At 44.2% G+C, this 23438-nt stretch overlaps 1 protein-coding gene across 1 annotated transcript in view; it reads right to left on the minus strand.

The window, feature by feature from the left end:
- The window catches only part of Fam234b (family with sequence similarity 234 member B), a 35168-nt gene extending 15673 nt beyond the window's left edge, over positions 1-19495 (minus strand). The window contains exons 1-5 of the mRNA XM_020169612.2: positions 19344-19495; positions 8770-9168; positions 6549-6647; positions 3445-3633; positions 1931-2061 (exon numbers count right to left, since the gene is read on the minus strand). Coding sequence (XP_020025201.1) covers positions 1931-2061; positions 3445-3633; positions 6549-6647; positions 8770-9168; positions 19344-19380 — 855 coding nt within the window. The 5' untranslated portion in view covers positions 19381-19495. The remainder of the gene's footprint in view (positions 1-1930; positions 2062-3444; positions 3634-6548; positions 6648-8769; positions 9169-19343) is intronic.
- Between the last annotated feature and the right edge of the window lie 3943 nt (positions 19496-23438).

A 23438-nucleotide genomic window follows, 5' to 3' on the forward strand; every position in this document is an offset into this window, starting at 1 on the left:
AAAAGATCTTACAATATATCATAGTTGAATTCTTTATCCTCCCTCCCCCCATTCCTGGAATGGTTTCAACAGGTCACATTTTTCCATTTACACACATGTGTACACAATATGGTACCATATCAACCTCCTTCACCCTTTCCCCACATCCTCCTCCCCATGTTTTTGTTTTTGAGATGGGGTCTCACTATGGAGCCCAGGCTGGCCTTAAACTCTTGATTCTCTTGCCTCTGCCTCCTGAGTGCTGAGATTACAGGTATGTACTACCATGTCTGGCTATGTTATTGTTTGACTTAGATTTTTTAACTTGTGAACTTTCTTTTTTAATTAATGTATGTTTTTACAATTTTAATGTGTTTCATACAAGCATAAATGTACTCCGGTCACATTCACCCCCAAGCCCCTCTTCTTTCCCCTCCCACTCTCCCCTACAGCAGTCCCCTTTTACATTCATGCACTTATTTTTTAGGTCTACTTCCACATATGAGAGAAAACATGTGGTGTCATTTTGAGTTTGGCTTATTTTGCTTAGAAGGATAGTCTCCAGTTCCAGCCATTTTCCTATAAACAACATAATTGTGTTCTTCCTTATGGCTGAATAATACTCCACTGTGTATATATACACCATATTTCTTTATCCAGTTCTTGGCTGATGGGCACCTGGGCTGTCCATTGCTTTGCTCTTGTGAATAGAGCTGCAGTAAACATGGGCGTGCAGGTGTGTCTAGGTATGCTGACTTACATTTCTCCAGGTAAATGCCCAGGAGTGAGTGGGATGGCAGGGTCACATGACGGTTCTATTTTAGTTTTCTGAGCAACCTCCATACTGATTTCCATACTGGCTGCAGTAATTCACACTCCCACCAACAGTGTACAAGGGTGCCTTTTTCCCTACATTTTCACCAGTGTTTGTTTTTGTAGGTTTTTCTTGATGATTGCCATTCTGATTGGAGTGAGATGGAATCTCAGTGTCATTTTGATTTGCATTTCCCTGATGGCTAAGGATGTTAAATGTTTCTTCATGCATTTATTGGTCATTTGTATTTCTTCTTTTGAGAATTATCTGCTGACTCATTTGCTCATTTAATTAGATTGTTATTTTGTGTTTATTTTTTGAGCCTTTGTCTATCCTGGATTAATCCCTTGCCAGATGAATAGCTGGAAAAGATTTTCACCCATTCTGTAGGTTGTCTCTTCAATCTGATAATTGTTTTGCTTTGTTTTGTTTTGCTACTGTGCAGAAACTTTTTTATTTGATGCAATCCCATTTATCAATTCTCGCCCTATTTCCTGAGTTACTGGAGTCCTGTTCAGACAGCTGTAGTCTGTGCCTAGATTTTAAAGTGTTTTCCCTGTGTTGTTCTACAGTCGTTTCCAAGTTTCAGGTCTTGCATTAAAGTCTTTGATCCATTTTGAAGTGATTTTTGTACAGGATGAGAGATAAGGATCTAGTTTTGGTCCCCTACATACTTTATGGGCTTTTTATCAGTCAGTTCTATTGTTTTATAGTTGAATAAAACTTAAACACATATAATGTAGTAAAACTAACATGGTTAAAAAAAATAGGCATGACTGTGTGGTTCTAATTTTCATAAGCATCCTACAAGTAGACATAGCATTCTCATTTTTACATATGAAGAAACCAGAGTTTGGCTAGATTCCAGCTCCCTGAGGCCACAAAGCTACAATGCGATAGAAGAGGTATTTACACACAGACCTATCTGGTTCCCAAGCTCCATGACACCACAGTCCATGGAAGCACAATGAGACTGCTGGGGAAAACAGGTTATAATGCTCACTTATTCACTTAACCTCACCAAGAGGACTTACTAAGCCTAAGCCCTTGCAAAAAGAGTGTTTTAGGCAGCATTTATAGCAACAGCATTAAAGAGATGACTAAAATTCAAACAAAACCACCCGACAGAGATCATACCTGTGTTTCCCCAATGGCCAGAACCACAAGATCTTGGATGCCATCCTCATCCAAGTCTGGCAGCACCACGACTGGGGCAGCCAAGGTACCGTTGGACAGGTGACTTGGGTTTAAGGTCCAGATGGCTTTCCCTAGGAGAGGACAAACAGGCTGGTCACCACTTGGCTTTCTGCTCTGGAAAAGGCAGCTGCAGTGCCCCAGGCCAGCAAAGGCAACTCAGAGAGTTGAACAGATGCTATTCCCTTTAGTTTTTAACCTCCTGAGAAGGTGAGAAACAAGGTGCATGCTCTGAAGTCCTCAACATCTGGTTAACACATGCATGTCGTCACCTCATGCCTAAATGTTTTCGACCACGTGTATGAAGTCTTTAGGAAAAAAGAACTTGCTGTACTGTGACAGAAAATGGACCTGTGGGAGGCTATTACAACCACTAAGGGGCCATCAGTGGCTGCCAACCAGAAAGCCCACTCTGGCTGCTTCTCCCATATGGTCACATGGAAAGGCACCAGAGAAATCATGAGAGGTTTCCAAGAGGACTTCGGTCCTAGACTAAGTGCATTCCACTTTCTCTTCTCTCAGACACCCCACTATCAACCCCACATCTAGACCCTGGATGGACTAATTATTTGGCTTCACTAGAGCACATGGCCCCAGGTGATGACCAGCACAATCTCAGCATATATGACTCTGTTTGGAGCCTTCATTATATTTCATTCTTTATTTTTTTTTCTCCCAGCACTGGGGTTTGAGCTCAGGGCTTGGGCTTGCGAGGCAAGCACTCTACTACTTGAGCCATGGCCAGTGCTTTTTTCTATTTTAGTTATTGTTCAGATAGGATCTTGACTTTTTGCCTGGGCCAGCCTCAGATGTCTTCCTACCTATGTCTCCCAGTAGCTAGAACCACAGGAACCACATGCCAGACTGGTTTGTTGAGATGGGGTCTCCCTAATTTTTCACCCAGCCTGACTTGAATCATGATCCTTCCAATCTCTGCCTCCCAAATAGCTGGGATTACAGGTGTGAGCCTCTATGCTCGGCTATATTTGATTCTTCTTCATCCCTTTTGTCATGTGTGCCCAAAAGCAGTAAGAAGCTAAAAGGCCATATCAGTAGCCTCAACAAAGCTTAGTATCTTCACTGACATGTTTTTGAGTAGTTAATGCCCACATTCACAGGTGGACTACACATACATCAAATAAGAAGAGGCAATGCTTCTTTGTCCTTTATACAAAGCACAGAGCCGGGAGACTGTTTTTCACAACCAAAAGCCTCAGGGCAGTTTCTGTTTGGGTAACTTGGTTTAGTCCCTTCTTATCACCAGACAGGTTGAGACAGGGCTTTACTTACTCAATCTGCCCAAACCTCTTATCTCATTCCCTTAATAACCACCTTCTAGAGCAGCAAGTCAGACTTTCCATCCTGCCAGAGTGGGAAAGTCCCTGCCCTACCACTCTGTTCTAATCCAAAATCATGGCTCACTGGAGCAAAGACCTCTTGAGGTGCAAGGTCGTTACCTGATGTCGCATTGAATGCACTGAGCATCTTGCGTGTCCCTGTCACAAGGCAGATGGGTTCAGCCACACTTCCTGGTATCAGATCCAAACACATGATATGTTGGGCCTCCTCTGGGAGGGGAGTAGACCACAGTGTGCTGCCATTCATCCCCGAAAGGCACACAAGATTAGCATTTGGTCCTGAGCCACCTAAAAGCAAGAGAGATAAGAAAGGGAGGAAGGGTTGGGGGTGTGGCTCAAGTGATACAGCACCTGCCTAGCAAGTACAAGGGCCTGAGTTCAAACCCCAGTACCACCAAAGAAAGAAAAAGGAAAGAAAAGGGGAAAGAGGCAGAGGAGGTAAGAGTTAGAGATGAGCAGGAGGTCAGAAAAACAAATGTGAATGGTGGTCAGGCAGCAACACTCACCTGTGTGTTCAATTCCCTAACATACTTCTGACAACAGGGTTTGAAAATGGGGTTCCTGTCACCTCTGCTGACACACACCTCACAGAAGACAAGACATATGGCCACCTTTTTGCTTTTTCACATCTCCACTCCTAGGGTTTCCCAGCTGGTCTGCTTACCTGGCTGCCACAACATTCCCACTAACCAGTAATGTCCTTACGGACGAAGACTGTATCCTCAGCGCCTTGCAAACTGTCTGGAGCACACAGAAAGTGACTATTTACTGAATAAAAGACAGGTGCAAAACCCAAAATATAGAAAGTTGTTGTTGAGAAGAAAACACCAGGGGGAAAGGTGCGCTCAGAAACAAGAGACTGACCTAGATTACAGAGTACAAAGCAAAATACCTGTCCTAATCATTAGTAGCAAAGCTCCCTGAGAGCAGAACAAGGATGCTTTTAGAAATCAACCTGAAGACTACACCTGGTCAGCAGGTGTTGCTGGCCAAGACTCCAGGGCAGCAGCTGAAGTGATCCCAGCAGGAAAGAACACTTGGGAAGACTTAACACCAAGGGCCAAAGGTGACCAGTAGGTGACTACAGCTCACCTTTTGACTGCTCCAGCAGAATAATAATTCTCTTGCCAGCATTACCTTCACTTTCAGGACAGCGGCACCTTAACTCATCTTACACACTTTCTACTTCTCGCAACAATAAGGAAACAAGTTCAAAGCTTCATTCTACCTATTCCTCTGTATTACTAATTAAATATACAACCAAGAAACAAGTGACAAACTGCAACTCATTGTTTCAGACCTTGTTGCCAGAGGTGATATACAAGTGCTGGTGACATGTTAGCTTCCAGAGTTCTCAAGGACACTGTTATAAACATCCTACACTGCTCTTCCTACATAAGGGCCCCACTGACTCCGGGTCCACTCACTGACTCTTGTTTTACTCATGAGTCACCCTTCCCTGTGAGACTGTGGCCCCTTCAGGCACAGCCCTCACTCCTCTTGTGAGCTCTGTGTAGAACCAACACAGCCCTGGAGAAGACAAACAGCGCCCACTGCATGGCTGCCATTCAACACAGACTTGTTGAATGAGTGATGGACAGTGAACAAATATCAACTTGGTCCCTTGCTGCCCAGTGGCAGAAGCTTTTTGAGTTGTGGGCACAGCCATTTGGCATGGGCGTTGAGGACTTAGACTCCAGAGCCTGCCTCCTGGATCTGAGGCCCAGCTCTGCCATTTACCAGCTACAGGACTTTGTGCAAAGTCCTTAACCTCGCTTTGTCCATTGACAATAATATTAGTCTACCTTACTTACACACAGAAAGAACCAAATGATAGCCATATTCTTGTTTTTATAACCTGTGAGCAAATCAGGCTGGTTCATACCATCTCCAAAATCATGGCCTGGCCATTATACATCTTAATATATATAGTAAATCATGTAAAATACCAAATGACTAAAATATCCTGAAATCTAACAGTAGATGGGGAGGGATCTTACTTCTAATGTGAATGAGTCATAGGTAGGCAGAAATGCAGTCAAGGTCTGATTATATGAAAATCTGCTTTCAGAATGGGATTTCTCTACCCAAGTTGCTTCTACACCTGACACATGCCTCAGAAAGGTATTTCTAGTCATGTCAAAGGAATGCCCAGGTTAGCAATCTCTAGAACATATCTAGATGTTTGCTCCAAGACTAAGTGATCACCAGCAGTTCCTAGGGCTTCCTTGGCCTCCAGCTAGGACCCCTTATCAGTTCACAGGCTGTAGTCAATGCCACCTTAATGGAGGCTGCAGTACAAATAGAGCCCCTGTGCACCAGAACTGAAAATGCAGCATGTTTTGGGCTGTTTCTGCTATTGACATGACTACCAGCCAGGGTCCCAGAAACAGCATACTCAGTTAGGGTAACTTGTGGAGGCTTAGCAATGAGAGTATTTATAATGAAATTGTGTGTAGGAACCCCAGATGCACAGTCCAGCCCTCAGAACTGCTACTGCTCCCAGGCCCAAAAAGGCCTCTAAGACAGCCACCTTGAGACCAGCTGTGACCTGTGGTCAAGGACATAGCCAGCCTATGGTAACTTGGAGGGAGGGAACTGAAAGGATAAACACTTCTCACTCTCGTCTCCTGCTCCAATTACCCACCTATGCTTCCCTTTGGCACAGCCCAGCCAGAAGCCAGCAGGCAAGGAAGGCTGTGGACACCATACCAACATCCCAGCCTCCACAAGCAGAGAGCAGATCAAAGAGTGAACCAAAAGGGAAAGGGAAGGCACCCAGGCAAGATGTATATGTGCAAAGTCATGCAGCTCCATGCACAAAGGTTTCCTGGCAGGGGTTGGAGAGAGGGGTAGAATGGACATCAACATAACCTAGGAGACCATGGAAAACTGACTGGGAGAAGATTTAAGAGACCTAAGAACTAATGCTGTCACTGCAGGTATGGCACATCACTTCCTCTCTGGATCAGTTTCTTCACTGGCTGGGTAAGCATAAAAGTCCCTTCCAGTTATACCTTGCTCTGGTTTCTTGATGTGAGTGTTCTTAACATGCAGGAATTTTCTGCATGTGTAACAGATCCATGGTGACATGGTAACATTCTATCCCTGCAGACCCTCTTCTGCAGTACAGAGAGAGAGAGAACTGATGAGTCCTCCTGGCAGACAGCTCCTCTGTAGCAGCCACAGAAGTTGTCTCTTACCTCCTGCACTCCCATTCCTTGGTGTCATAAAGGAGAGAAGCACATCCCTCAGGCCGTCTCCATTCACATCAGCCAGTTCCAGTGGAGACAGGTCCCCACCTGATGTGCACATAAATAAATAAATAAATAAATAAATAAGGGCCTGAGCAGGCTGCCACAAACCAGTTCTCTGCTGCTAAGTTACAAAGGGAATACGGCCAGCACCCCCAGGGAATATAGGCCAACTTCCTGTTCCCAAACAAGATAGCATAGACACACTTCTCCCTCCTCCCCCACTAAGTCCATCTCAAAGTCCTGGCCATTATACATAAAACAAACATATTAAGACTCTGAAGGGTGATGAGATGGGGGCAGCAGGGCTAGACAATGCAAAACCCAAGCAATGGCAAGGTGATGCACCCCGCATGCTCGTTAGCCTCATAGGTTCCAGACAGGGTGCTGCAGAAGTCTTCACCAGCTCAGAAGTGCCACAGGTGCCAACAAAGAGGCACCAGGAAGAGCTGGCCTCCCTCGTCAAAATCCCAAGGAAAGACCCAGCCTAGCAAGGCAGGAAAGTTTCAGATAATAATTGTTCCATTCCAACCAAACACAGATGATAAAACTACAGCCCTGGCCCCACCGCCCACAGCACAGGCTGACTGGGGAGTCTGGACTTCCACCCTGTCCTGGCTGTAACAAGGTCACCCCCTCCCTTGTTCCAGGGGGCGGGGGGGTGGGGGCAAGACTGTCATGTCGCCTGCAGTACCAAGGCCCTCCGTGCATACACAAGGGTAGCCTACAGCTCTACACACCCAGGAGGAATGAGGCAGCCCCGCCTCTCCTCCCCACCTACCAGAGGGTCATCAGAGACCAGTGGGAGCCTGAACTTCCATCCCCTCCTGGTAGTGACAAGTAGGACTCCCCCCCGCCTTGACAAATTCACACAGTGCAAGTAGAAGCCAAAATTGGCCCAACCACTTTGGCAGATAAGCTGAAATAAACTGCTAAAAATGAACGTGCATACACCCTCTGACCCAGCAATTTTAGGCTTATGTCTTAGAGAAATTGTTATAAATTGCCTCTGGAAACACATACAAGAATGTACTTGTCAACATCATTTATCAAAAAAAAAAAAAAAACTGGAAGTCACTTAAATGTTCATCAACAGTAAAAGAGATAAATAAATTGTGGGATATTCATATCTTGGAGAACTAGGTGGTAGTAAAGATGAATAAATTCCAGTTAGAATTGTCAATAAGGGTTAATCACAAACACATTTAAAAAGTTATGTCGCACAAAAAGCAACTCACAGAAGACTACAGGACTGCATCGATGTGAAGTCAAAACAAGGCAAAATTAATGAAATGTCACTTAGGGGTACCTGGGGCTGTGGTAAAACTTTAAAGAAAAAACAAACAACACAAAATTGAGAAGAGTGGACCTGTGGCGGGCAGAGGAGGGAGAAGGTCAGGAGGAACACACAGAGACTGTGCTGTCCAGATGTCTGCAGTGGCTGCACCAACAATGTTGCTAGTCTTGATACTATGTATCAATATTATGTAAATTAAGTTTCGCACAAGAGAACCAAAGCTGAGCGCACAGAGCCCATCAGAAGCTAGTTTCCCTAATTCCCTGGGATCAGAGAAGCCCCTGGATGAAGCACTTCTGGATCAAGATGGTGGGGTGGAGGGGTCTGGGACAGCCTGGGGCAGTGTGCCAGGAACAGACTGCTCACGCAGCTGAGACAACCCCCACACCAAAACAAGAGGCTCAACAACCCTGCGGCACTGGAGACAAGGGAGCAGATGTGAACGTGATCGCGCCAGCAGCACCACCCCGACCCCTGGAAACAAGAAAGAACAGAAATGACATTATTTGGAAATTTAAATTAGGTCAGTCTTGGGGAAAGCCTGGGCTCCTTCAGGTGCACCAGGCCCTGGTCTGGCCAGCCCTTGAGCCTTGGTTTTCTCTCTAAACAGTCCTTCCTGCAGCTTTGCGTACTCCTGATCCAGTGTTGACTCCACGCAGGAGCCCAGCGCACTGACCCCACTTCTCTGGGTCTAATTAAGTCCAATGCTGAAACCATAAAGCAGTGAGCCCTAAGTGTGTAGGTACAGCAACCCATCTATTCGCTTCATATCAAATCTTACCCTCTTACCCACCTCCACACACTGGGAGGAAACCGCGTATGTAATCAGACGAAAAGCTTTACGTGTTTAGGGCTGAAAACCCCACAACTCACCTCTCTGAAAGCCCAAGGGGCGGCTCCATGTGCTGTGCAGGTCTCTAGGGGGACAGGGGATCAGGAAAGCACACAGGAGCACCAAGACCATGGAGATACCCAGCGTCAGCAGGAAGACAGATGTGCGCACGTATGACACCAGGGGGGAGGTGGCCTTCTGCTCCAGGCCCCCGAGGGGTTCCGAGGGAAACCCCTCTGTGGTGACTTCTGAAAGATGTGGCTTTGGAGTGTCTGCAACCTCAGCATCTGAGTCGGGTTCTGGAGCTTCTCCCAGAGGACTCTTCCCATTCTTGACCCCTCCATTCTTCTGCTGCAAGTTAAGCACAAGGTCATCCTCACTCTCATCACTGTCAGCCTGGGTGAGGGGGTCATACTCCCCCAGGTCGGGACTCTTCTTTCCTGAAAAGACAGAAGGACAGAGAATAAGGCAGAACCCTCACCAAGCCATGGCAACTGCAGATACCTTGGAAAAACACAGAAAGCAAAAAACAAATCTAGGTTTATAGTGAGTTTCAACATCGTTGGCTATCTGTAAAAATAGATGCCAGCAAAGAGGAGAGTGATAGGGATAAAAGACAAAAAAAGCTCAGTGCTCTAGACTTACTGCTTTCATGAGGTTAAGAAAACTGGGAATGATGTAGCAATAGGGACAGAATACAGGTCTCTTCTTTCTTATTAGGAGAAATAAGAAAGACAAATACTGCACATCTCACTAACACATGGAAGCTAAAAAGTTGATCTCAAAAGTACAGTGCAAATACTGTACACACAAGTATGTACAGGAAAAATGAGACCTGTTGAAACTATTCCAGGAATGGGGAAGAGGGATAAAAGAGAATGATAAGAGGGGGTGAATTCAACTATGATATATTGTAAGAACTTTTGTAAATGTCACAATGTACCCTCAGCACAATGATAATTTAAAAAAATAATAATAAATAAAATAAAAAGTAGAAACTAGAATAGTGGTTGCCAGAGACTGGGAAGGGTGTGGGAAAGAAAGGGACAGAGAGAGGATGGTTACTAGGTCCAGCAATATGGCTGCATAAGACAACTTCTAATGCTCTATAGCACAGTAGGGTAACTATGACTGGTGACAATTAACTGAATATTTAAAAAATAGCTGGCAGGGAGGATTTTGAATATCCCCAACACAAGAAATGATAAAAGTTTGAAGTGATGGCTATACCAATTACCCTGTTCTAATCACATTGAAATGTCACATTGTACCCCATAAATACATGCAATTATAATGTGTCAGTAAAAAATAAAAATATTTTTTAAAAGAAAGAAAATTGAAAAGACAGGGTTAGCAAGTTTCAATATCTTTAGTTTTTTTTTTTTTAAAGAAACTTTAATTTGTTGAGCTGTGACTAATGAAACGGCTGTAGCTATTCTGTCATTATTCCATACACCTGATGTTCACTGCTGCCTTAGATTTTCTTGGATCCGTGACGCCCTAATCTTTCCTGGTAAGCTTCTAAAACAATTCTTCTCTGTGTGCTGCTTTTCACAGTGCATATTCATGGCTTCCCAATTGTTTCTATGGCAACAACTTAGAAAGTTGAGCGATGGATGTCATCTGGAGGTGTGTTACCAAAGCCTCACTTCTGAGAACTGCCCTGGATTTGAACGCCATCTGAATGTGTCTCAGTAAGCAGTGTTTACCTTAGAACTGCTATTCTGAGCCAGTGTCCTGGGAGCGGCAATCAGATGGGAACATGGGGATAGAAGACTTGTCTGAAAGCCGATTTGCACAGTAAGCACCCTGTTTTTACTTAACCTGTCTGCTAACTTGGAGTATCTGAGAGACAGAAAGACTTAGGTACATCCCCAGCCAGTTTTTGGCCCTTGCAGGGCCACCCATGCTATAACCAGGAAAAAGTTTCATTTTGGGGGAAATTACATGGCAAGCTGTTACTAATATAAACACCATTGTTAAATATTTTCAGAAGAAATATTTAAAAAGAGAACACAACCCAGCCAAAAAAGAGAAAGCATTCCTGACACAGTCTCTGCCCCAGGTCCCTGTGGTCCTGGTGATGTTCTTCCATATGTTAGGCTCACTTTACTCCACACATACAGTGAGGCAAGAAAACATAATGTGGAGACCAGATGTGGAGGAAAACCTTCAGTGTAAAGTTGAGAGTTTAGCACACAAAAGATGATAAACACTTGGCTAGAAAACGAACTTTCCACAGAATTATTCCACAGCATTTGGTACCTTCCTGAAACACACAGCTAATACTGAGTGACACAACAGTCTAACTAGAATTTTCTCCTTATTTTCCTTTCAAAAGCTATTTGTTTCATCCAATAAGGATTGGATTTGATTTTTTAAATCACAAATTACAAGAAAATGAACCAATTACTAGGAACCTAATTCAAAATTTACTCTTCCCAGGTTATGTTATAGAGCGGACATGGTGCAGGCTAACCTGCTATCTGTTTTGTACTGTATTGATTAGGGCATGCCACTCCCTATCCAGCCCAGGTAACAGTCTCTGTAATAATTTACAAACAGAGCCACAAGCTGTGACAGCAAGGTTAGCTCTAAACAAAACATATTACTTACATGTGATGGATTACTATTCAGCCGTAAAAAGGAAGGAACTGCTATGCTGTATGCTTCACCATGGGTGGGCCCTGAGAACATCGTGCTAAGTGACATAAGTCAGTCAGGAGAAGACAAATACTGTGTGGTGAGGGATCTGGAGTAGTCAAGGTCACAGAAACAGAAAGTAAAACGGTAAATTCTCAAATCTGGAGGAAGTTAGGGGCTGTTGTTTAGTGGGTACAGAGTTTCCATTTTGCAAGATGAAAATGTCTGGGGAGTGACTGCACAGCACTATGAATGCACTTACTATTGAGCCGCACACTTAAAATGGTTAAGATAGTAAGTTTTATGGCATTGTAGTTTATCCCAATTTACATTTTTTTAAAGAATATACCTGACAAAGAGGAAAACATACACAGAATCCCCAAATCTCAGAATTGAAAGAGATTTTGAAGGTTACATAACCCACTCTAAATTTACACCTCCTTACAAACACTCCCAGGCAGTCACTCAGCACACACCTGAATGTGACCAGTATCAGGGAGCCCTGGCCTCCATCTAGGAAACAATTCTTTACACAACACAAGAATATATTTCTGAGGTAGGTGCAAGTCACTCACACCTGTAAAACTAGCTACTATGGAGGCAGAGACCAGGCAGAACACCATTCAAAGCCAGCCCAGAGAAATCATTCAAGAGACCCTAGCTCAAAAGTACCCAACACAACAGAAGGCTGGCAGAATGGCTCAAGTGGTTGAGCACCTGCCTAGCCACATGTGAGATCCTGAGTTCAAACCCTAGTACTGCCAAAAAAATAAATAAATAAAAAGAAGAAGAGTCTATTTCTGGGCATCTATCCTGGTTTGAACTTCCACACCCAAGTCCTTTTACATACTTGCAAATGTAGACCAAAAGAAGCATGTAATACAGAATTTAACAGCTCAAGACTTCACAAATGGATAAACAGAAAGGCAAAGTTGTTTCTCTTATCAACCTTGCATCCTTGCACTGCTTAACTGTATTGAACCTCAATTCCCCTGTTTATGAAATAGGCTAACTGTTCCTGCCTCACTTGACCGTTATGAGGATTCAAGAAGATAATACGCTGGTGGTCCTTTGTGCCTGGCTGAAGGTCATACTCAACAAATATTAGTTTGTTACCATCATTGCCTGCACCCAGATTTCTCATCTCCAGGTCAAACACCTCCACCTCTTTCAACCCATGACTTGCAGAAGCACTGTCTCAGGTGTCCCCACATCCTGGTCAACCCCCTTCTGAAGCCAACGTGATATGTCAGTGCTTTTTAAGGAAAGGTTTCCAGAACCAAACGCACTGCCATGGTGCAGCTTGCCCATAGAACAGGAGGGCAGAACCGTGTTCTCAGTACTCCTGATCAATTATTGTGATATAAAGTCCTGGTAGTTCTCTTGGCAGTCCCATCACATATCGAAAACTCACAAGCGTTTTAACACACACTCAGGCCATCCTGTAATTGTGCAATTGGATTTTTGGCACCTAGCAAAAACTTAGCATCAATACTTACTTAATTCAATCTTGTCAGTTTCTACCTTGTAACAAACATAGCCTCAAACAGCACCTTTGGCAAAGTGAAGCCACTAATAAAATACTGGTAACAAGACAATGTAAAGGAAATTCATTGTTATCATATGCTATCACAGGCAGTAAGGAAGAGAACTTGGCTACTTATGCTATAGAAATGAAGAAAATTGTGAATACATCTATAAAAAGTAATTTGTAAACATCCTTTGAAAAATGGTTGCTGGTGAATTGGTCCTTCTAGAAGATTCCATGCTTTTAGGTGATGATGGTATAGGGAGGCATTTTTGTCATATTCACTTCCTTAAAACCAGGAAAAAAAGAGAGAAAGAGAGGGAGGGAAGGGAGAGGGGAGAGGCAGAAAAAAAGGGAAACATCACACTCCCAAATTACAATGTATGGACAAGTGTTGCCAAATATAGAGAAACTTTTATCTGGTTGAGGAAGCATAGTGAAAGTAGCCACAGACACAAAGATCTTCAGCAGGAAGCAGAGCTCACAGAACTGACCGCCATGGCACTGGTGATGGTGATGGTGGTGATGATGGTGATGGTAGCTGGAAATCCACTTAGTGCCTACCATGCTGGGCACTGGTCCAAGCATTTTACATGTATCAATTCACTTAATCTGCACAACAATCTTATATGGGAGGCATTATTACTCCCATTTTATCAATAAGAAAACTAAAATAGAGAAATGGTAGGTTGCCTAAGCTCAGAAAACACTAAGGTGAAGTCAGGACTCAAGGCCAGCATTTGACAGTAGGGTTTACCAGTTCTAACTGGCAAGTTATGGTTTCTCCCTTGCTTCCCAAACACATGACTCAACTAGTAATTTCTTGCTTGGAAAGACAAAGTCTAGGGTCACAAAAATACTATAAGCCCCATTCAACATCACATTGGCAAAGGGGACCTGTGGCAATGAGAAAAAGGGTAAGCTCACAACTCTATAAGAAGCAACCTGAAAAAAAAAAGTAGGAAAAAGAAAGAAGAAGCAAGCTGTCTATGTGTCAGATTAAACAAACAACGCTAGGTGTAATCAGTTCTAAAGAGGCTGATGATCCTGCCAGCCTGAGCCCAGTAAGGAGAAAGAAATCAGACAGCCATTCAAAGAATATAATTCCACATAAAAAAGTGATTAGGCAGTGATAAGGGAATAAGTAGAACAATGGGAAGAGACCTTAAAGGCATGCCAGGATTGAAGGATAATAACAAAAGAGAGACAAAGTTAGTATTTAAAAGAGTGTGGGCTCTGTTTAAGCAACAGAGGTGAGCTTGAAGTTCGGGGGTAATAGAGTAAAAACCGGCACAACACAGAGAACCCAACACCATCTGAGCCCCTGAAGGCCCTGTAGTAAATATGCATTTCCAGCTGGACGGAATACACAGAGCAAGAGAGATGGTGGAAGGGATCCAAGGAAAGGCCCACATGAAATTCTAACGTCCAGCTACCCCAGCTCTGCCCTGTCCCTGCTCTACCCATATGTCAGCAAGAGCTAGATATAAAACTGCTCCATTTAAATATGAGTAATAATTAGAAAGGAACCATCATTACACTCATTCCACAAAATACTAGAGTTCTACAAATAGCCCAGGAAGTTATTATAACAAACACAGCAAACAAAATGCACTGAAGAATAAATGCTGGACTAGTTACACCATAAGATGGAAGCCATAATGAACAGAGGCTTCCCCATGGATGGCAAGGATTAAAAACAGTCTTCTCTGAAATAAGGACTCATAAACAGACAATATCTCCAGGAAGAAAATGACAACTCAATAGAAAAGAGTGAAAGGAAAAAAGCAGGGCTCGGGAGAACAGTGGGAAATTAAAAAAGCAATTTTAAGGAAGAAATTCTTCTTGGAATAAGCAAAAAGAATAGACATTGTTGGGTTACAGGCGTGGATCAAGTGACTGAGTGCCTCAGTAACACTGAAACGAAAAGAAGAAGAAAGAAAGAAGAAGGAGGAGGAGGGGGAGGGGGAGGAGGAAGAAGAAGAAGAAGAAGAGGAGGAGGAGGAGGAGGAGGAGGAGGAGGAGGAGAAAACATTGCTGAAAACACAAAGGACAGTCTAGTAGAAATCTAGCAAAATTAAATAGAAATAACAAGGCTGGCAGTTTCTGAGCACTTACTGCACACTCTTCCAAGCACTTTTAATGTCTCGTCTCAGTCAATCTCCGTAACAACTCTTTGAGGTTAGATATATGATTGGCTCCCATTTTCTAGATAAGGAATCGAGGTTGGACACTTAAGCAGCTGGCCCATCAACAAACAGCAAGTCTGGATTCAAAATATGTACCAGATTCTGTGGGTTTCCCATGGAAAAGCTGAAGCCTTGAAAAAGACTAAAAAGAAATTGACTGACATAGAGAACAACGGTGAGCTGACCTATGCATAAATGAAGAACAGAAAAGAAAACAGAACCCAAACCAATACTTGAAGGAGATCCAAAAAGTCTCTGCAATAAAGCAAGACCTAAACCTGCAGAATAAAGGATACACAGAGGCCATGATACAGAAAAATCAATACTGAAGCTTGTCTCAGTAAAGACACTGGACTTCGAGGACAAAGAAGGAAGATTATGCACAGCCAGGCCAAAGGAAAAAGAAGCAAGTCCCTATTGATGGCAACAAAAATCAGGCTGCAAGCTATGGAATCAGCCTAGATTCCCAACAACCAATAAGTGGATAAAGAAAAGGTGGTACATATACACAATGGAGTATTACTCAGTCATAAAGAATGAAGTTATATCATTTCAGGAAAATGGATGGAACTAGAGAGTATCATGTTGAATGAGATAAGTTCAGAAAACCAAATATCACGTTTTCACACATATGCAGTATCTTGACCTAAAATAATAATAACATGACATGATAGTAAAAAGGGGGCTATTTGGTGGTGCAACCCAGTGGGAGGGGGAGGGAGGAAGGAGAGGATGATGGGGTACATAATCCAAGTACATTTTACATGTATATGTATGCATGTATGAGAACAGAATAATGAAACCCAACCCAAACTGTTAAAGGGAGGAGAAAGGAGAATTAAGCAAGAGTAGCAGAGGAGGTAAATTTTATCAATGTACATTATATGCATGAACATAAATATAACAATGAAACCCCATTGTACAGCTAATTTACACTAATAAAAAAATACTTGAAATTAAAAAAAAAATCAGGCTGACTTCCCCAGAGTAACACACAAACATTAGTGGAGTAACAGCTACAAAGTTTTCACCCATGAGGAGTAAGCACCCACGGTGTGACGCCCAAGAACCCTGACTGGGCCATGTTATCTTTGAAGTGCAAAGGCAAGAACACGACACGGTCCTATGTTCTCACAAGAGAACAATGAGTCCCTCCCCCTAATATCCTAATAAAACTGGGGAGGGAGGAAAAAAAGATTACAAATTAGGCCCAGTTCTTGATCAATTTTGGGGGCATCAACAGTATTTACTTTTACACTAATACATTGCTTTTCAGAATAGTGCAAAGACCAACCTCAGCTTAACTATTACAGAGTGCAAGGTTTGGCTAGAGAAGTCCTAAATGTATTTCTGTCTATTCACAGAAGAGGAGAAACAAGAGAGAGAAAGAGAAAGAAAAAGAGAGAGAGTGTGTTTGTCTCCCAGCTTGCCTTAGGCCATTCTCCAGCTGAGGACCTAGACATAAATTCTGTGATTCAAAGTTTTGGGCCCTAGACTCACTCTCCCCTCTGCTGCTTTCAGTCACCACCCAGATTTTTAATCAATGGAAGGTTTGCAAAGAATGTGGGAGGGGGCCCTGACTTCAAAACACTTTATAGAAATGAAATTCCCACAGCTATTGCTTTTCTTCTAGGAAGACTGAGGATGGTGACTAAATGACATTTTCAAAACGATACAGAGAAAACATAAGTAGGAAAGGATTCAATTCTGTCATTCCCACACATTCTCAGGAAAATATACTAAAATATACCCCCTATAACACACGCTCTACTATGGCACACACTATAATTACATACACTATGTAATATCTCAAGACAGCTAAAGGTAAATAATTCATAACATGGATTTGTTTATCTAGAGTCACATAATCCCTGTAAGCTCACATAATAAAAAAACCACAACAATAACATAAGGCTCTGATAGTCCTTCAGTGTTTGACCTTCAAACTCTAAAATGGCCTAAAAACAATATATACCTAAGAGATAAGTTGTCCTACAGGCTTTATGAATGTCACGTTGTTGTCCTTCTGCTACTAATTAACCTTAGTTTTTGCAGGTGAGCCAAACATCTTTCCATCCAGAGCTTAGTGAAAGGACAAGAGCCTATGAAATGCATTTCTAGCAGCTGGTCTTTCATCACCAGGTGGCTATGATCTGTCACTGAGTCACTCTGGGATCAGGCCTTCCTTCAGGTGCCACATCCATAAATGATCATGGCATTGATAATGATCATAACAACAGCTAACGAGTCGGAAGTCGGTAAGACTCCTAAGTATATCCATGTCTCCCACTATTCCAAATAACCCTAGGAGATAAATGTGCAGCGGGGTGTGTGGCACACAGAGAAGGCACCATGATAATATCACCATCAGCCATGAGGAAATCAAAGCTTACAGCGGTTAAGTAACTGATCAGGTGAAGTCTGGACTTGAACTTGAGCCTGCCTGGTGCTCTTAGTCGCCACTCTACTCTGCCTCCATTAGTGCAAGAGTTAACTAAGGTAATACAAGACAGTAACCCAAAGAGAACAGCCATTGCACAGCCTTAGAAGTAGCTTCTGCCCAATATAAAAGCCAAATTATATTTTAAATGCAAGGGAGAAAGAGCAAGGGAAAGACCAGGAAAAGGGCAAAAATACACACCACATCTCAGAACATCTGGACACTGTGTCTGGGCCTAAAAGTATTGATCCTATCCCTGAGCAGGGCCACACTGTTTTGCAGACACAGGTTGTAGAAATCCTTCACTTCCACTGTCAGCTGACCAAGTTAATACAAGGAATAAATACTGAGACACCAGCCTCAGTGAGCCCACAAAAAAAAACTGCAGGGCTGCTAAAGCAAGATTGTTCTTTCTTGCATTCTTATTCCCAGAGAATAACAAATAAAACAAGGACTTTAAAGGGGGGGGAAGAAAGCTAAATATATCTGACATTTATTACCCGTTTGAGAAGATATCATCCTTCACTCAGCTACACTCAGGTGATAGGACATGTCTCTCATTTAATTCTACTATTGTGTACACATTCCAAAATAGATATTATCAACTTTCCTTCCACTGTGCCAATGAGTCCATGAGGAAAAAACAAATCTGTGTGAGGTCATGAAGTCTGGGGACAGGAATACAAATTCATGGCCAATCCAGTATCATCCAAGGCTCAAGCCTGGTTTCAGGGTAGAGGACTAACAATGACCTTACAGCCTGGGTCTGGATATGCACCCAACACCCAAGTAACCCTTTCTAAGATGCTAGGGGAAACAACTGTTTTTCCCTCTAACATGTTATCAGTAAATAAAGGCTTATAACAATGTTGAGAAATTATTTAGGTAGAACCCTAAGTTTCTCTAAAGCCTGAAGGTTTGAGGTACACTTGGGCAGATCGTATTCAAAGAGCAAGTTTCCAACAGTAGAGTCCCATTCCGGAAGTCGAAGACTTGGGGCCAGGCGCCGGTGGCTCCCGCCTGTAATCCTAGCTACTCAGGAGGCAGAGATAAAGAGGATTGAGGTTCGAAGCCAGCCCGGGGAAATAGTTCACAAGACCCTATCTCGAAAAACCCATCACAAAAAAGGGCTGGAGCTTCTGCCCGAAGTACTGAATCACCTCTGGAAGTCATCGTGGGGCCATAGCCCATACCTTATCAGCAATTTACAGGTGCCAAAGGGTTTCCTTTGGTACCCACCCTCAACAGCCAGAGGCTAAGTTGAGCCAAAAGCTCTAGAATCCAAAAAACGTTGACCTTCAGGGCCAGGCTTCTCCAGTATTCTGGGACCCTGGGCAATCCAACTAGCCATGTCCCCAGTCTTCTCATTTTTCCTATTGTATACACTGGGAAGGAAGAGACCTGTCATTCGGAGGCCAGGCTGTGTCACTGAGGTTACTTGGGGGTCCCGTTGCCCACGGCGCCCGCGCAGGTCCAGCAGAGCCAGCTGGAGGCACCTGGCGGCGGCGCGTGGAGAAAGATGCTCCCCTCTCGGCGACCTGGCGACCTCGGCGACACGCGCAGTGCGGCCCCCCTCCCCCATCCCCGCCCGCCACCTGCCTCGCGCGTCCCCAGCGGCCCCTCCCTGCGAAGGACACTCGCCTGGCCCCTCGACCCCCGCCCGGCCGGGCGCCCCTGCGCCGCCTGGCCATGCAGGGACCCCTCATCACCTCACCTCGGGGTGCCTGCAACCCGGCCCCCGAGCCTCCCTGGCCTCCCCCTCTGCCCAGGCCCGGCGGGGACAGGATGGTCGTGATCGAGGCTGCGACTCCTTACCCGGGAGCTTGAGCGCCCTGGACAGCACTGTCGCCATGGCGGAGGCCCCGGTGCGCGTGCGCGCGCCGCGCGCTGCCGGGAAGTGTAGTTCGCAGCCCGCCGCGCGTGGGGCCGCGACCTGGCGGGGTGGGAGCCACCGGAGCCCGGCCAAGGGGAGGAGACTCGTCGGCACAAGCCACCTGGCAGGCTAGTCGCTGGGAGTCTCACTGGCCTCATCTGTCTAAAGGGCCAGATCCTAACTGCCCTATATGATTGCCGAGAGGTGGGGATGACATGACAGATCTAAGGAGACGCGTGGGCCTGGCAAAGCCACACGTGCATCTCCTGTCACTCAGTGTGCCTAACCTTCAGGTTTTTGTTTTGTTTTGTTTTTTAATGTACTGGGATTTGAACTCGGGACCTTGCACTTGCTAGGCAAGTGCTCTATCACTTCAGTCATTTCCCCAGCCCTCAGCTTCTTTTTTTTCGTCTCCTTCTCCATTTTTTTGGTGGTACTGGGATTTGAATTCAGGGCCTTGTATTCACTAGGTACTCTATCAGTTGTGTCACATCCCCAGCCTCATTTTTTAAATGGAGATGACGCTACTGCCTTCGTAAGTTGCTATAAGAATTAAATGGCACCGTCTGTTTGAAGCCCACAGCTCAGTGTGTCTCTTTTTGTTTCTTAGGTACAGACTGAACTTTCTGGCGCTCTAACCATCTCTCCTCCCCCTCCCCGTTCATCCAATACAGGGGCTTGAACTGAGGTCTTGCTCTTGCTAGGCAGATGCTCTGCCACCTCAGCCACGCCCCAGTACTCTGACCCTCGTTTCTTACCCCAGGTCTTTCCAGCTATCTACTTACACCCCACCCCACCCCGCCACACCTAGCGTGCAAGGTCGACGAGACAAGAACCGATGGATTCTTCCCCATAGACACCAAGAGATCAGCGTTTGAATTCAGAAATGCTAAGGATGATGGGGCTGGTGGAGTGGTTCAAGCGGTAGAGCCTCTGCCTAGCAAGGGTGAAAGCCCTGAGTTCAAACTCCAGTACCTCCAAAAGAAAAGAAATGCTAAAGATGTTATCTTGAAATTGGGGTGTTCTTAGAGGCTATCTAATCCTGCCTTGCCCTTTATTGAAGAGTAAAGCAGGATCTGTTATGTTAGCGTGAGAACAAAAGCTCCAAGATAAACCTCACTGCTGAGACCTCTGCATCCTCAGGAGGCACTGTAGATAGATAGGACTGTACTGTCTCGGACACTCTGGCACTAGTTCCCCTCCCAAGGTCCACCCCACAGAGAAGATCACCCTCCCACAGAGCACAGGCTTGGGAGCCAGGCCTCCGGAGTTCAAATCTCGTTTTCCACTGCAAGACCTATGGTCAGTGGTTCGATCACCCCTTGCCTCAGTTTCGTCATGTGCAAAATGGAGATAAAATAATTCCTACCCCAGAGAGCCATCCTGAGAATTAAATGTCACCATGAAATGCATCTAGAACTGTTCCCTGCACCTAATGTTGCATTACTGTCAACTCTCCTTTTTGACTGATAATTTGTTAATGTTTTAACAAATTCATATTTTTCTTTTATGGGAGGTTTGGAGAGAAGGTCTCTCTATGTAGCCCAGGCTGGCCTCAAATTCATGACCCTCTTGCCTCCTCTGCCTCCCAAGTACTGCAGGTGTGTGTCACCATGTCTTGCTTAGCAATTTAAATTCCTAATTTAATAGCAAATGACAATAAAAGAATAATTTAATGGTTTAGAAATTTAAACATTAATTCTTTCAGCATTCTATAAGAGTTGCCATTTTTACTATTTGCCACTTCTCTGAAAGTAAGATTAATTAAAAACCATATTTTATATCAATGTAGGTCATCTAAGAAAGTAAATTCTATGAGTCATAGTGAGCCTGTAGTTGCTTTCCTGGTATCAGATTAGCTAGTTAGAACACATTCTAAGATACGAAGACAGAAAAGTGACCTTTAAGTATGAGAAGGGTGTAGATTATGTCCGTTTTAGTTACAGAAGAACAAGAACTTGAACTTCCAGGACAAGGTGGGGATAGACCAGAACAACCAAGTTATACAGGCTAAGAGGAAAGGAGAATGTCTGTTTTCCTTAGTGAAAATATATATTCAGGAGTGTCCCTTCTTATGTGATCTGAGTAAAATAAAACTGAACAGTTCAAAGTTTAATCAAAAACTGCAACCTGTAATCCCAGCACTGGGCAGGCTGAGGCAGGTGGATGGAGCATTAGAGGCCAACTTGGGCTACACAGTGAAAATTTAAACACACACAATTTACTCCAAACTATATGGCTACCCAAAGGGTCCCTATGCAACCACTCACATGTACACACCTAAACGTGTGAGTGGTCACATGCCAGTAGATGGGGGAGCTCTAGCCCCTCAGATTCCTATGCCCTCTGCAGGGCATTTTCACTCTCCTTATAACACCCCAGATGTATCCAGGTGATTTTTGGAGGGAAGCAGATACTGGGGATCCCTCCCTCACTGCTTCCCTCAGCTCATCCCCATTTGTTTCCCTTGTGCCCTCCAGAAATCTTGCAACATTTACCCATTTTAACATAAGACTCACAGGTTAGAACCCTGTTTCTCAAATTTAACACAGTTTCTTTCACTTTCAAGAAAAAAACTCGAAGCCATGACCAAAGGAATAGGGATCCTTGTGGGTTCTTCTTTAGCTATCACATGGAATGTGAATACCTTTGATGCCAAAACACCCACTGAGGTCACTGTGGACGGTATAAATGCCCAGGGGCTCTCTGACTTTGGCTTGCCTCAATAAAAGTTAAAACAAAGGTGACTGGGGAGTCAGCACAACCTGACTGACAGCTGTGCCTGCTGTGAAGAGAGGAAATAATTTTTCTTAAATCGTTAAGCTTTCAGAAGAGCATCTTCTGTCTTTCCAGTGGAAGTGTTCCTGCCCAACTTCTTGGGTTCTAGTAACTTTTAGTGGGAATCTATCCTTGCTAGCTTGGCTTTGTGATAATCCAAGCATTTCTTAAACTAAGTGTGCTGTGCTTACTCAAAAGGTCAAATCTGGTCATCTAAAGCTTGCCTTCCCCTGGCCATAGTGACCATTTCCTTATACTAGACTATTTCTTCTTGGAACCAGGACCACTGCTGCCCCCATCTCTCTTGGTACACTGGGACTACCAGGTCCTGGGACATCTCTGCCTTTTCCAAATGACTCCTTCCTGTATCTCTCACCATCAAGGCCACATCATATCTTGGCACTGTTAAAATTTCAAAATTCAGGCTTGCCTAGCAAGCACGAGGCACTCCGAGTTCAAACCTCAGTAAAGTCAAAGCCCTACAGTGAATGGAAATAGAGAAGGGTGCCTGTCTCTTCACCTTAAGTTATAATTTATTAGAAAATTACTACTGCCAGGTTGCCTGTTCTTCAAGGTCAAATGCAATATTTTTATTAGACAGAGCTTTCCAGTTTTACTTGGTGAGTCAACCAGGAGAATTGCTATAACAAACAACCTCACTGTTTTGATGATTTTAGACACACAATTTCATTTCTGCTTCTGTCACATGGTGGGGGTGGGGTAGGCACATTCCCCCTATTTCTCACAGCCCATCAGAGACCTGGGCTTCCTCTGTCTAGGTACATCCACAGTACTTTGGTGACCTCCGCTGGACCATTTGTATTGCTGGTCAGCCTGGAGCAGCCAAAGGTAACTTTTGCCCATATTTACTTGACTAGAACTCAGGCACAAAATGTGAGTGCCAAGAGGGTGTGAGACCAGGAAGAAAAAGAAATGAGTTTGAGGAGCATCTGTCCTGTTTCTGCTACACCAGTCACCTTGCATCTTTATAAAATACAAGGCAAGAAGCCAGGCATGGTAGTACACATCTGTAATTCTAGTCCTCAAAAACTGAGGCAGGAGGGTCATGAGTTCAAGGCCAGCCTAGGCTACATAATGAGACCCTGTCTTTAAATAAATAAATATGGTCCTGAGCTCTTGGTGGTAGAGAGAGATTGCAAGCACTGCTCTGCTAGGGACTAAAGGTTTATTTTCTCAGCTGAGTTTGATGTGAATTATGGCCTTTCCATTGTGTTTAAGGAAAAGCTCTCCCACGAGAA

Source organism: Castor canadensis, chromosome 6 (assembly GCF_047511655.1).
Source record: "Castor canadensis chromosome 6, mCasCan1.hap1v2, whole genome shotgun sequence".
Classification (NCBI taxonomy): Eukaryota; Metazoa; Chordata; class Mammalia; order Rodentia; family Castoridae; genus Castor; species Castor canadensis.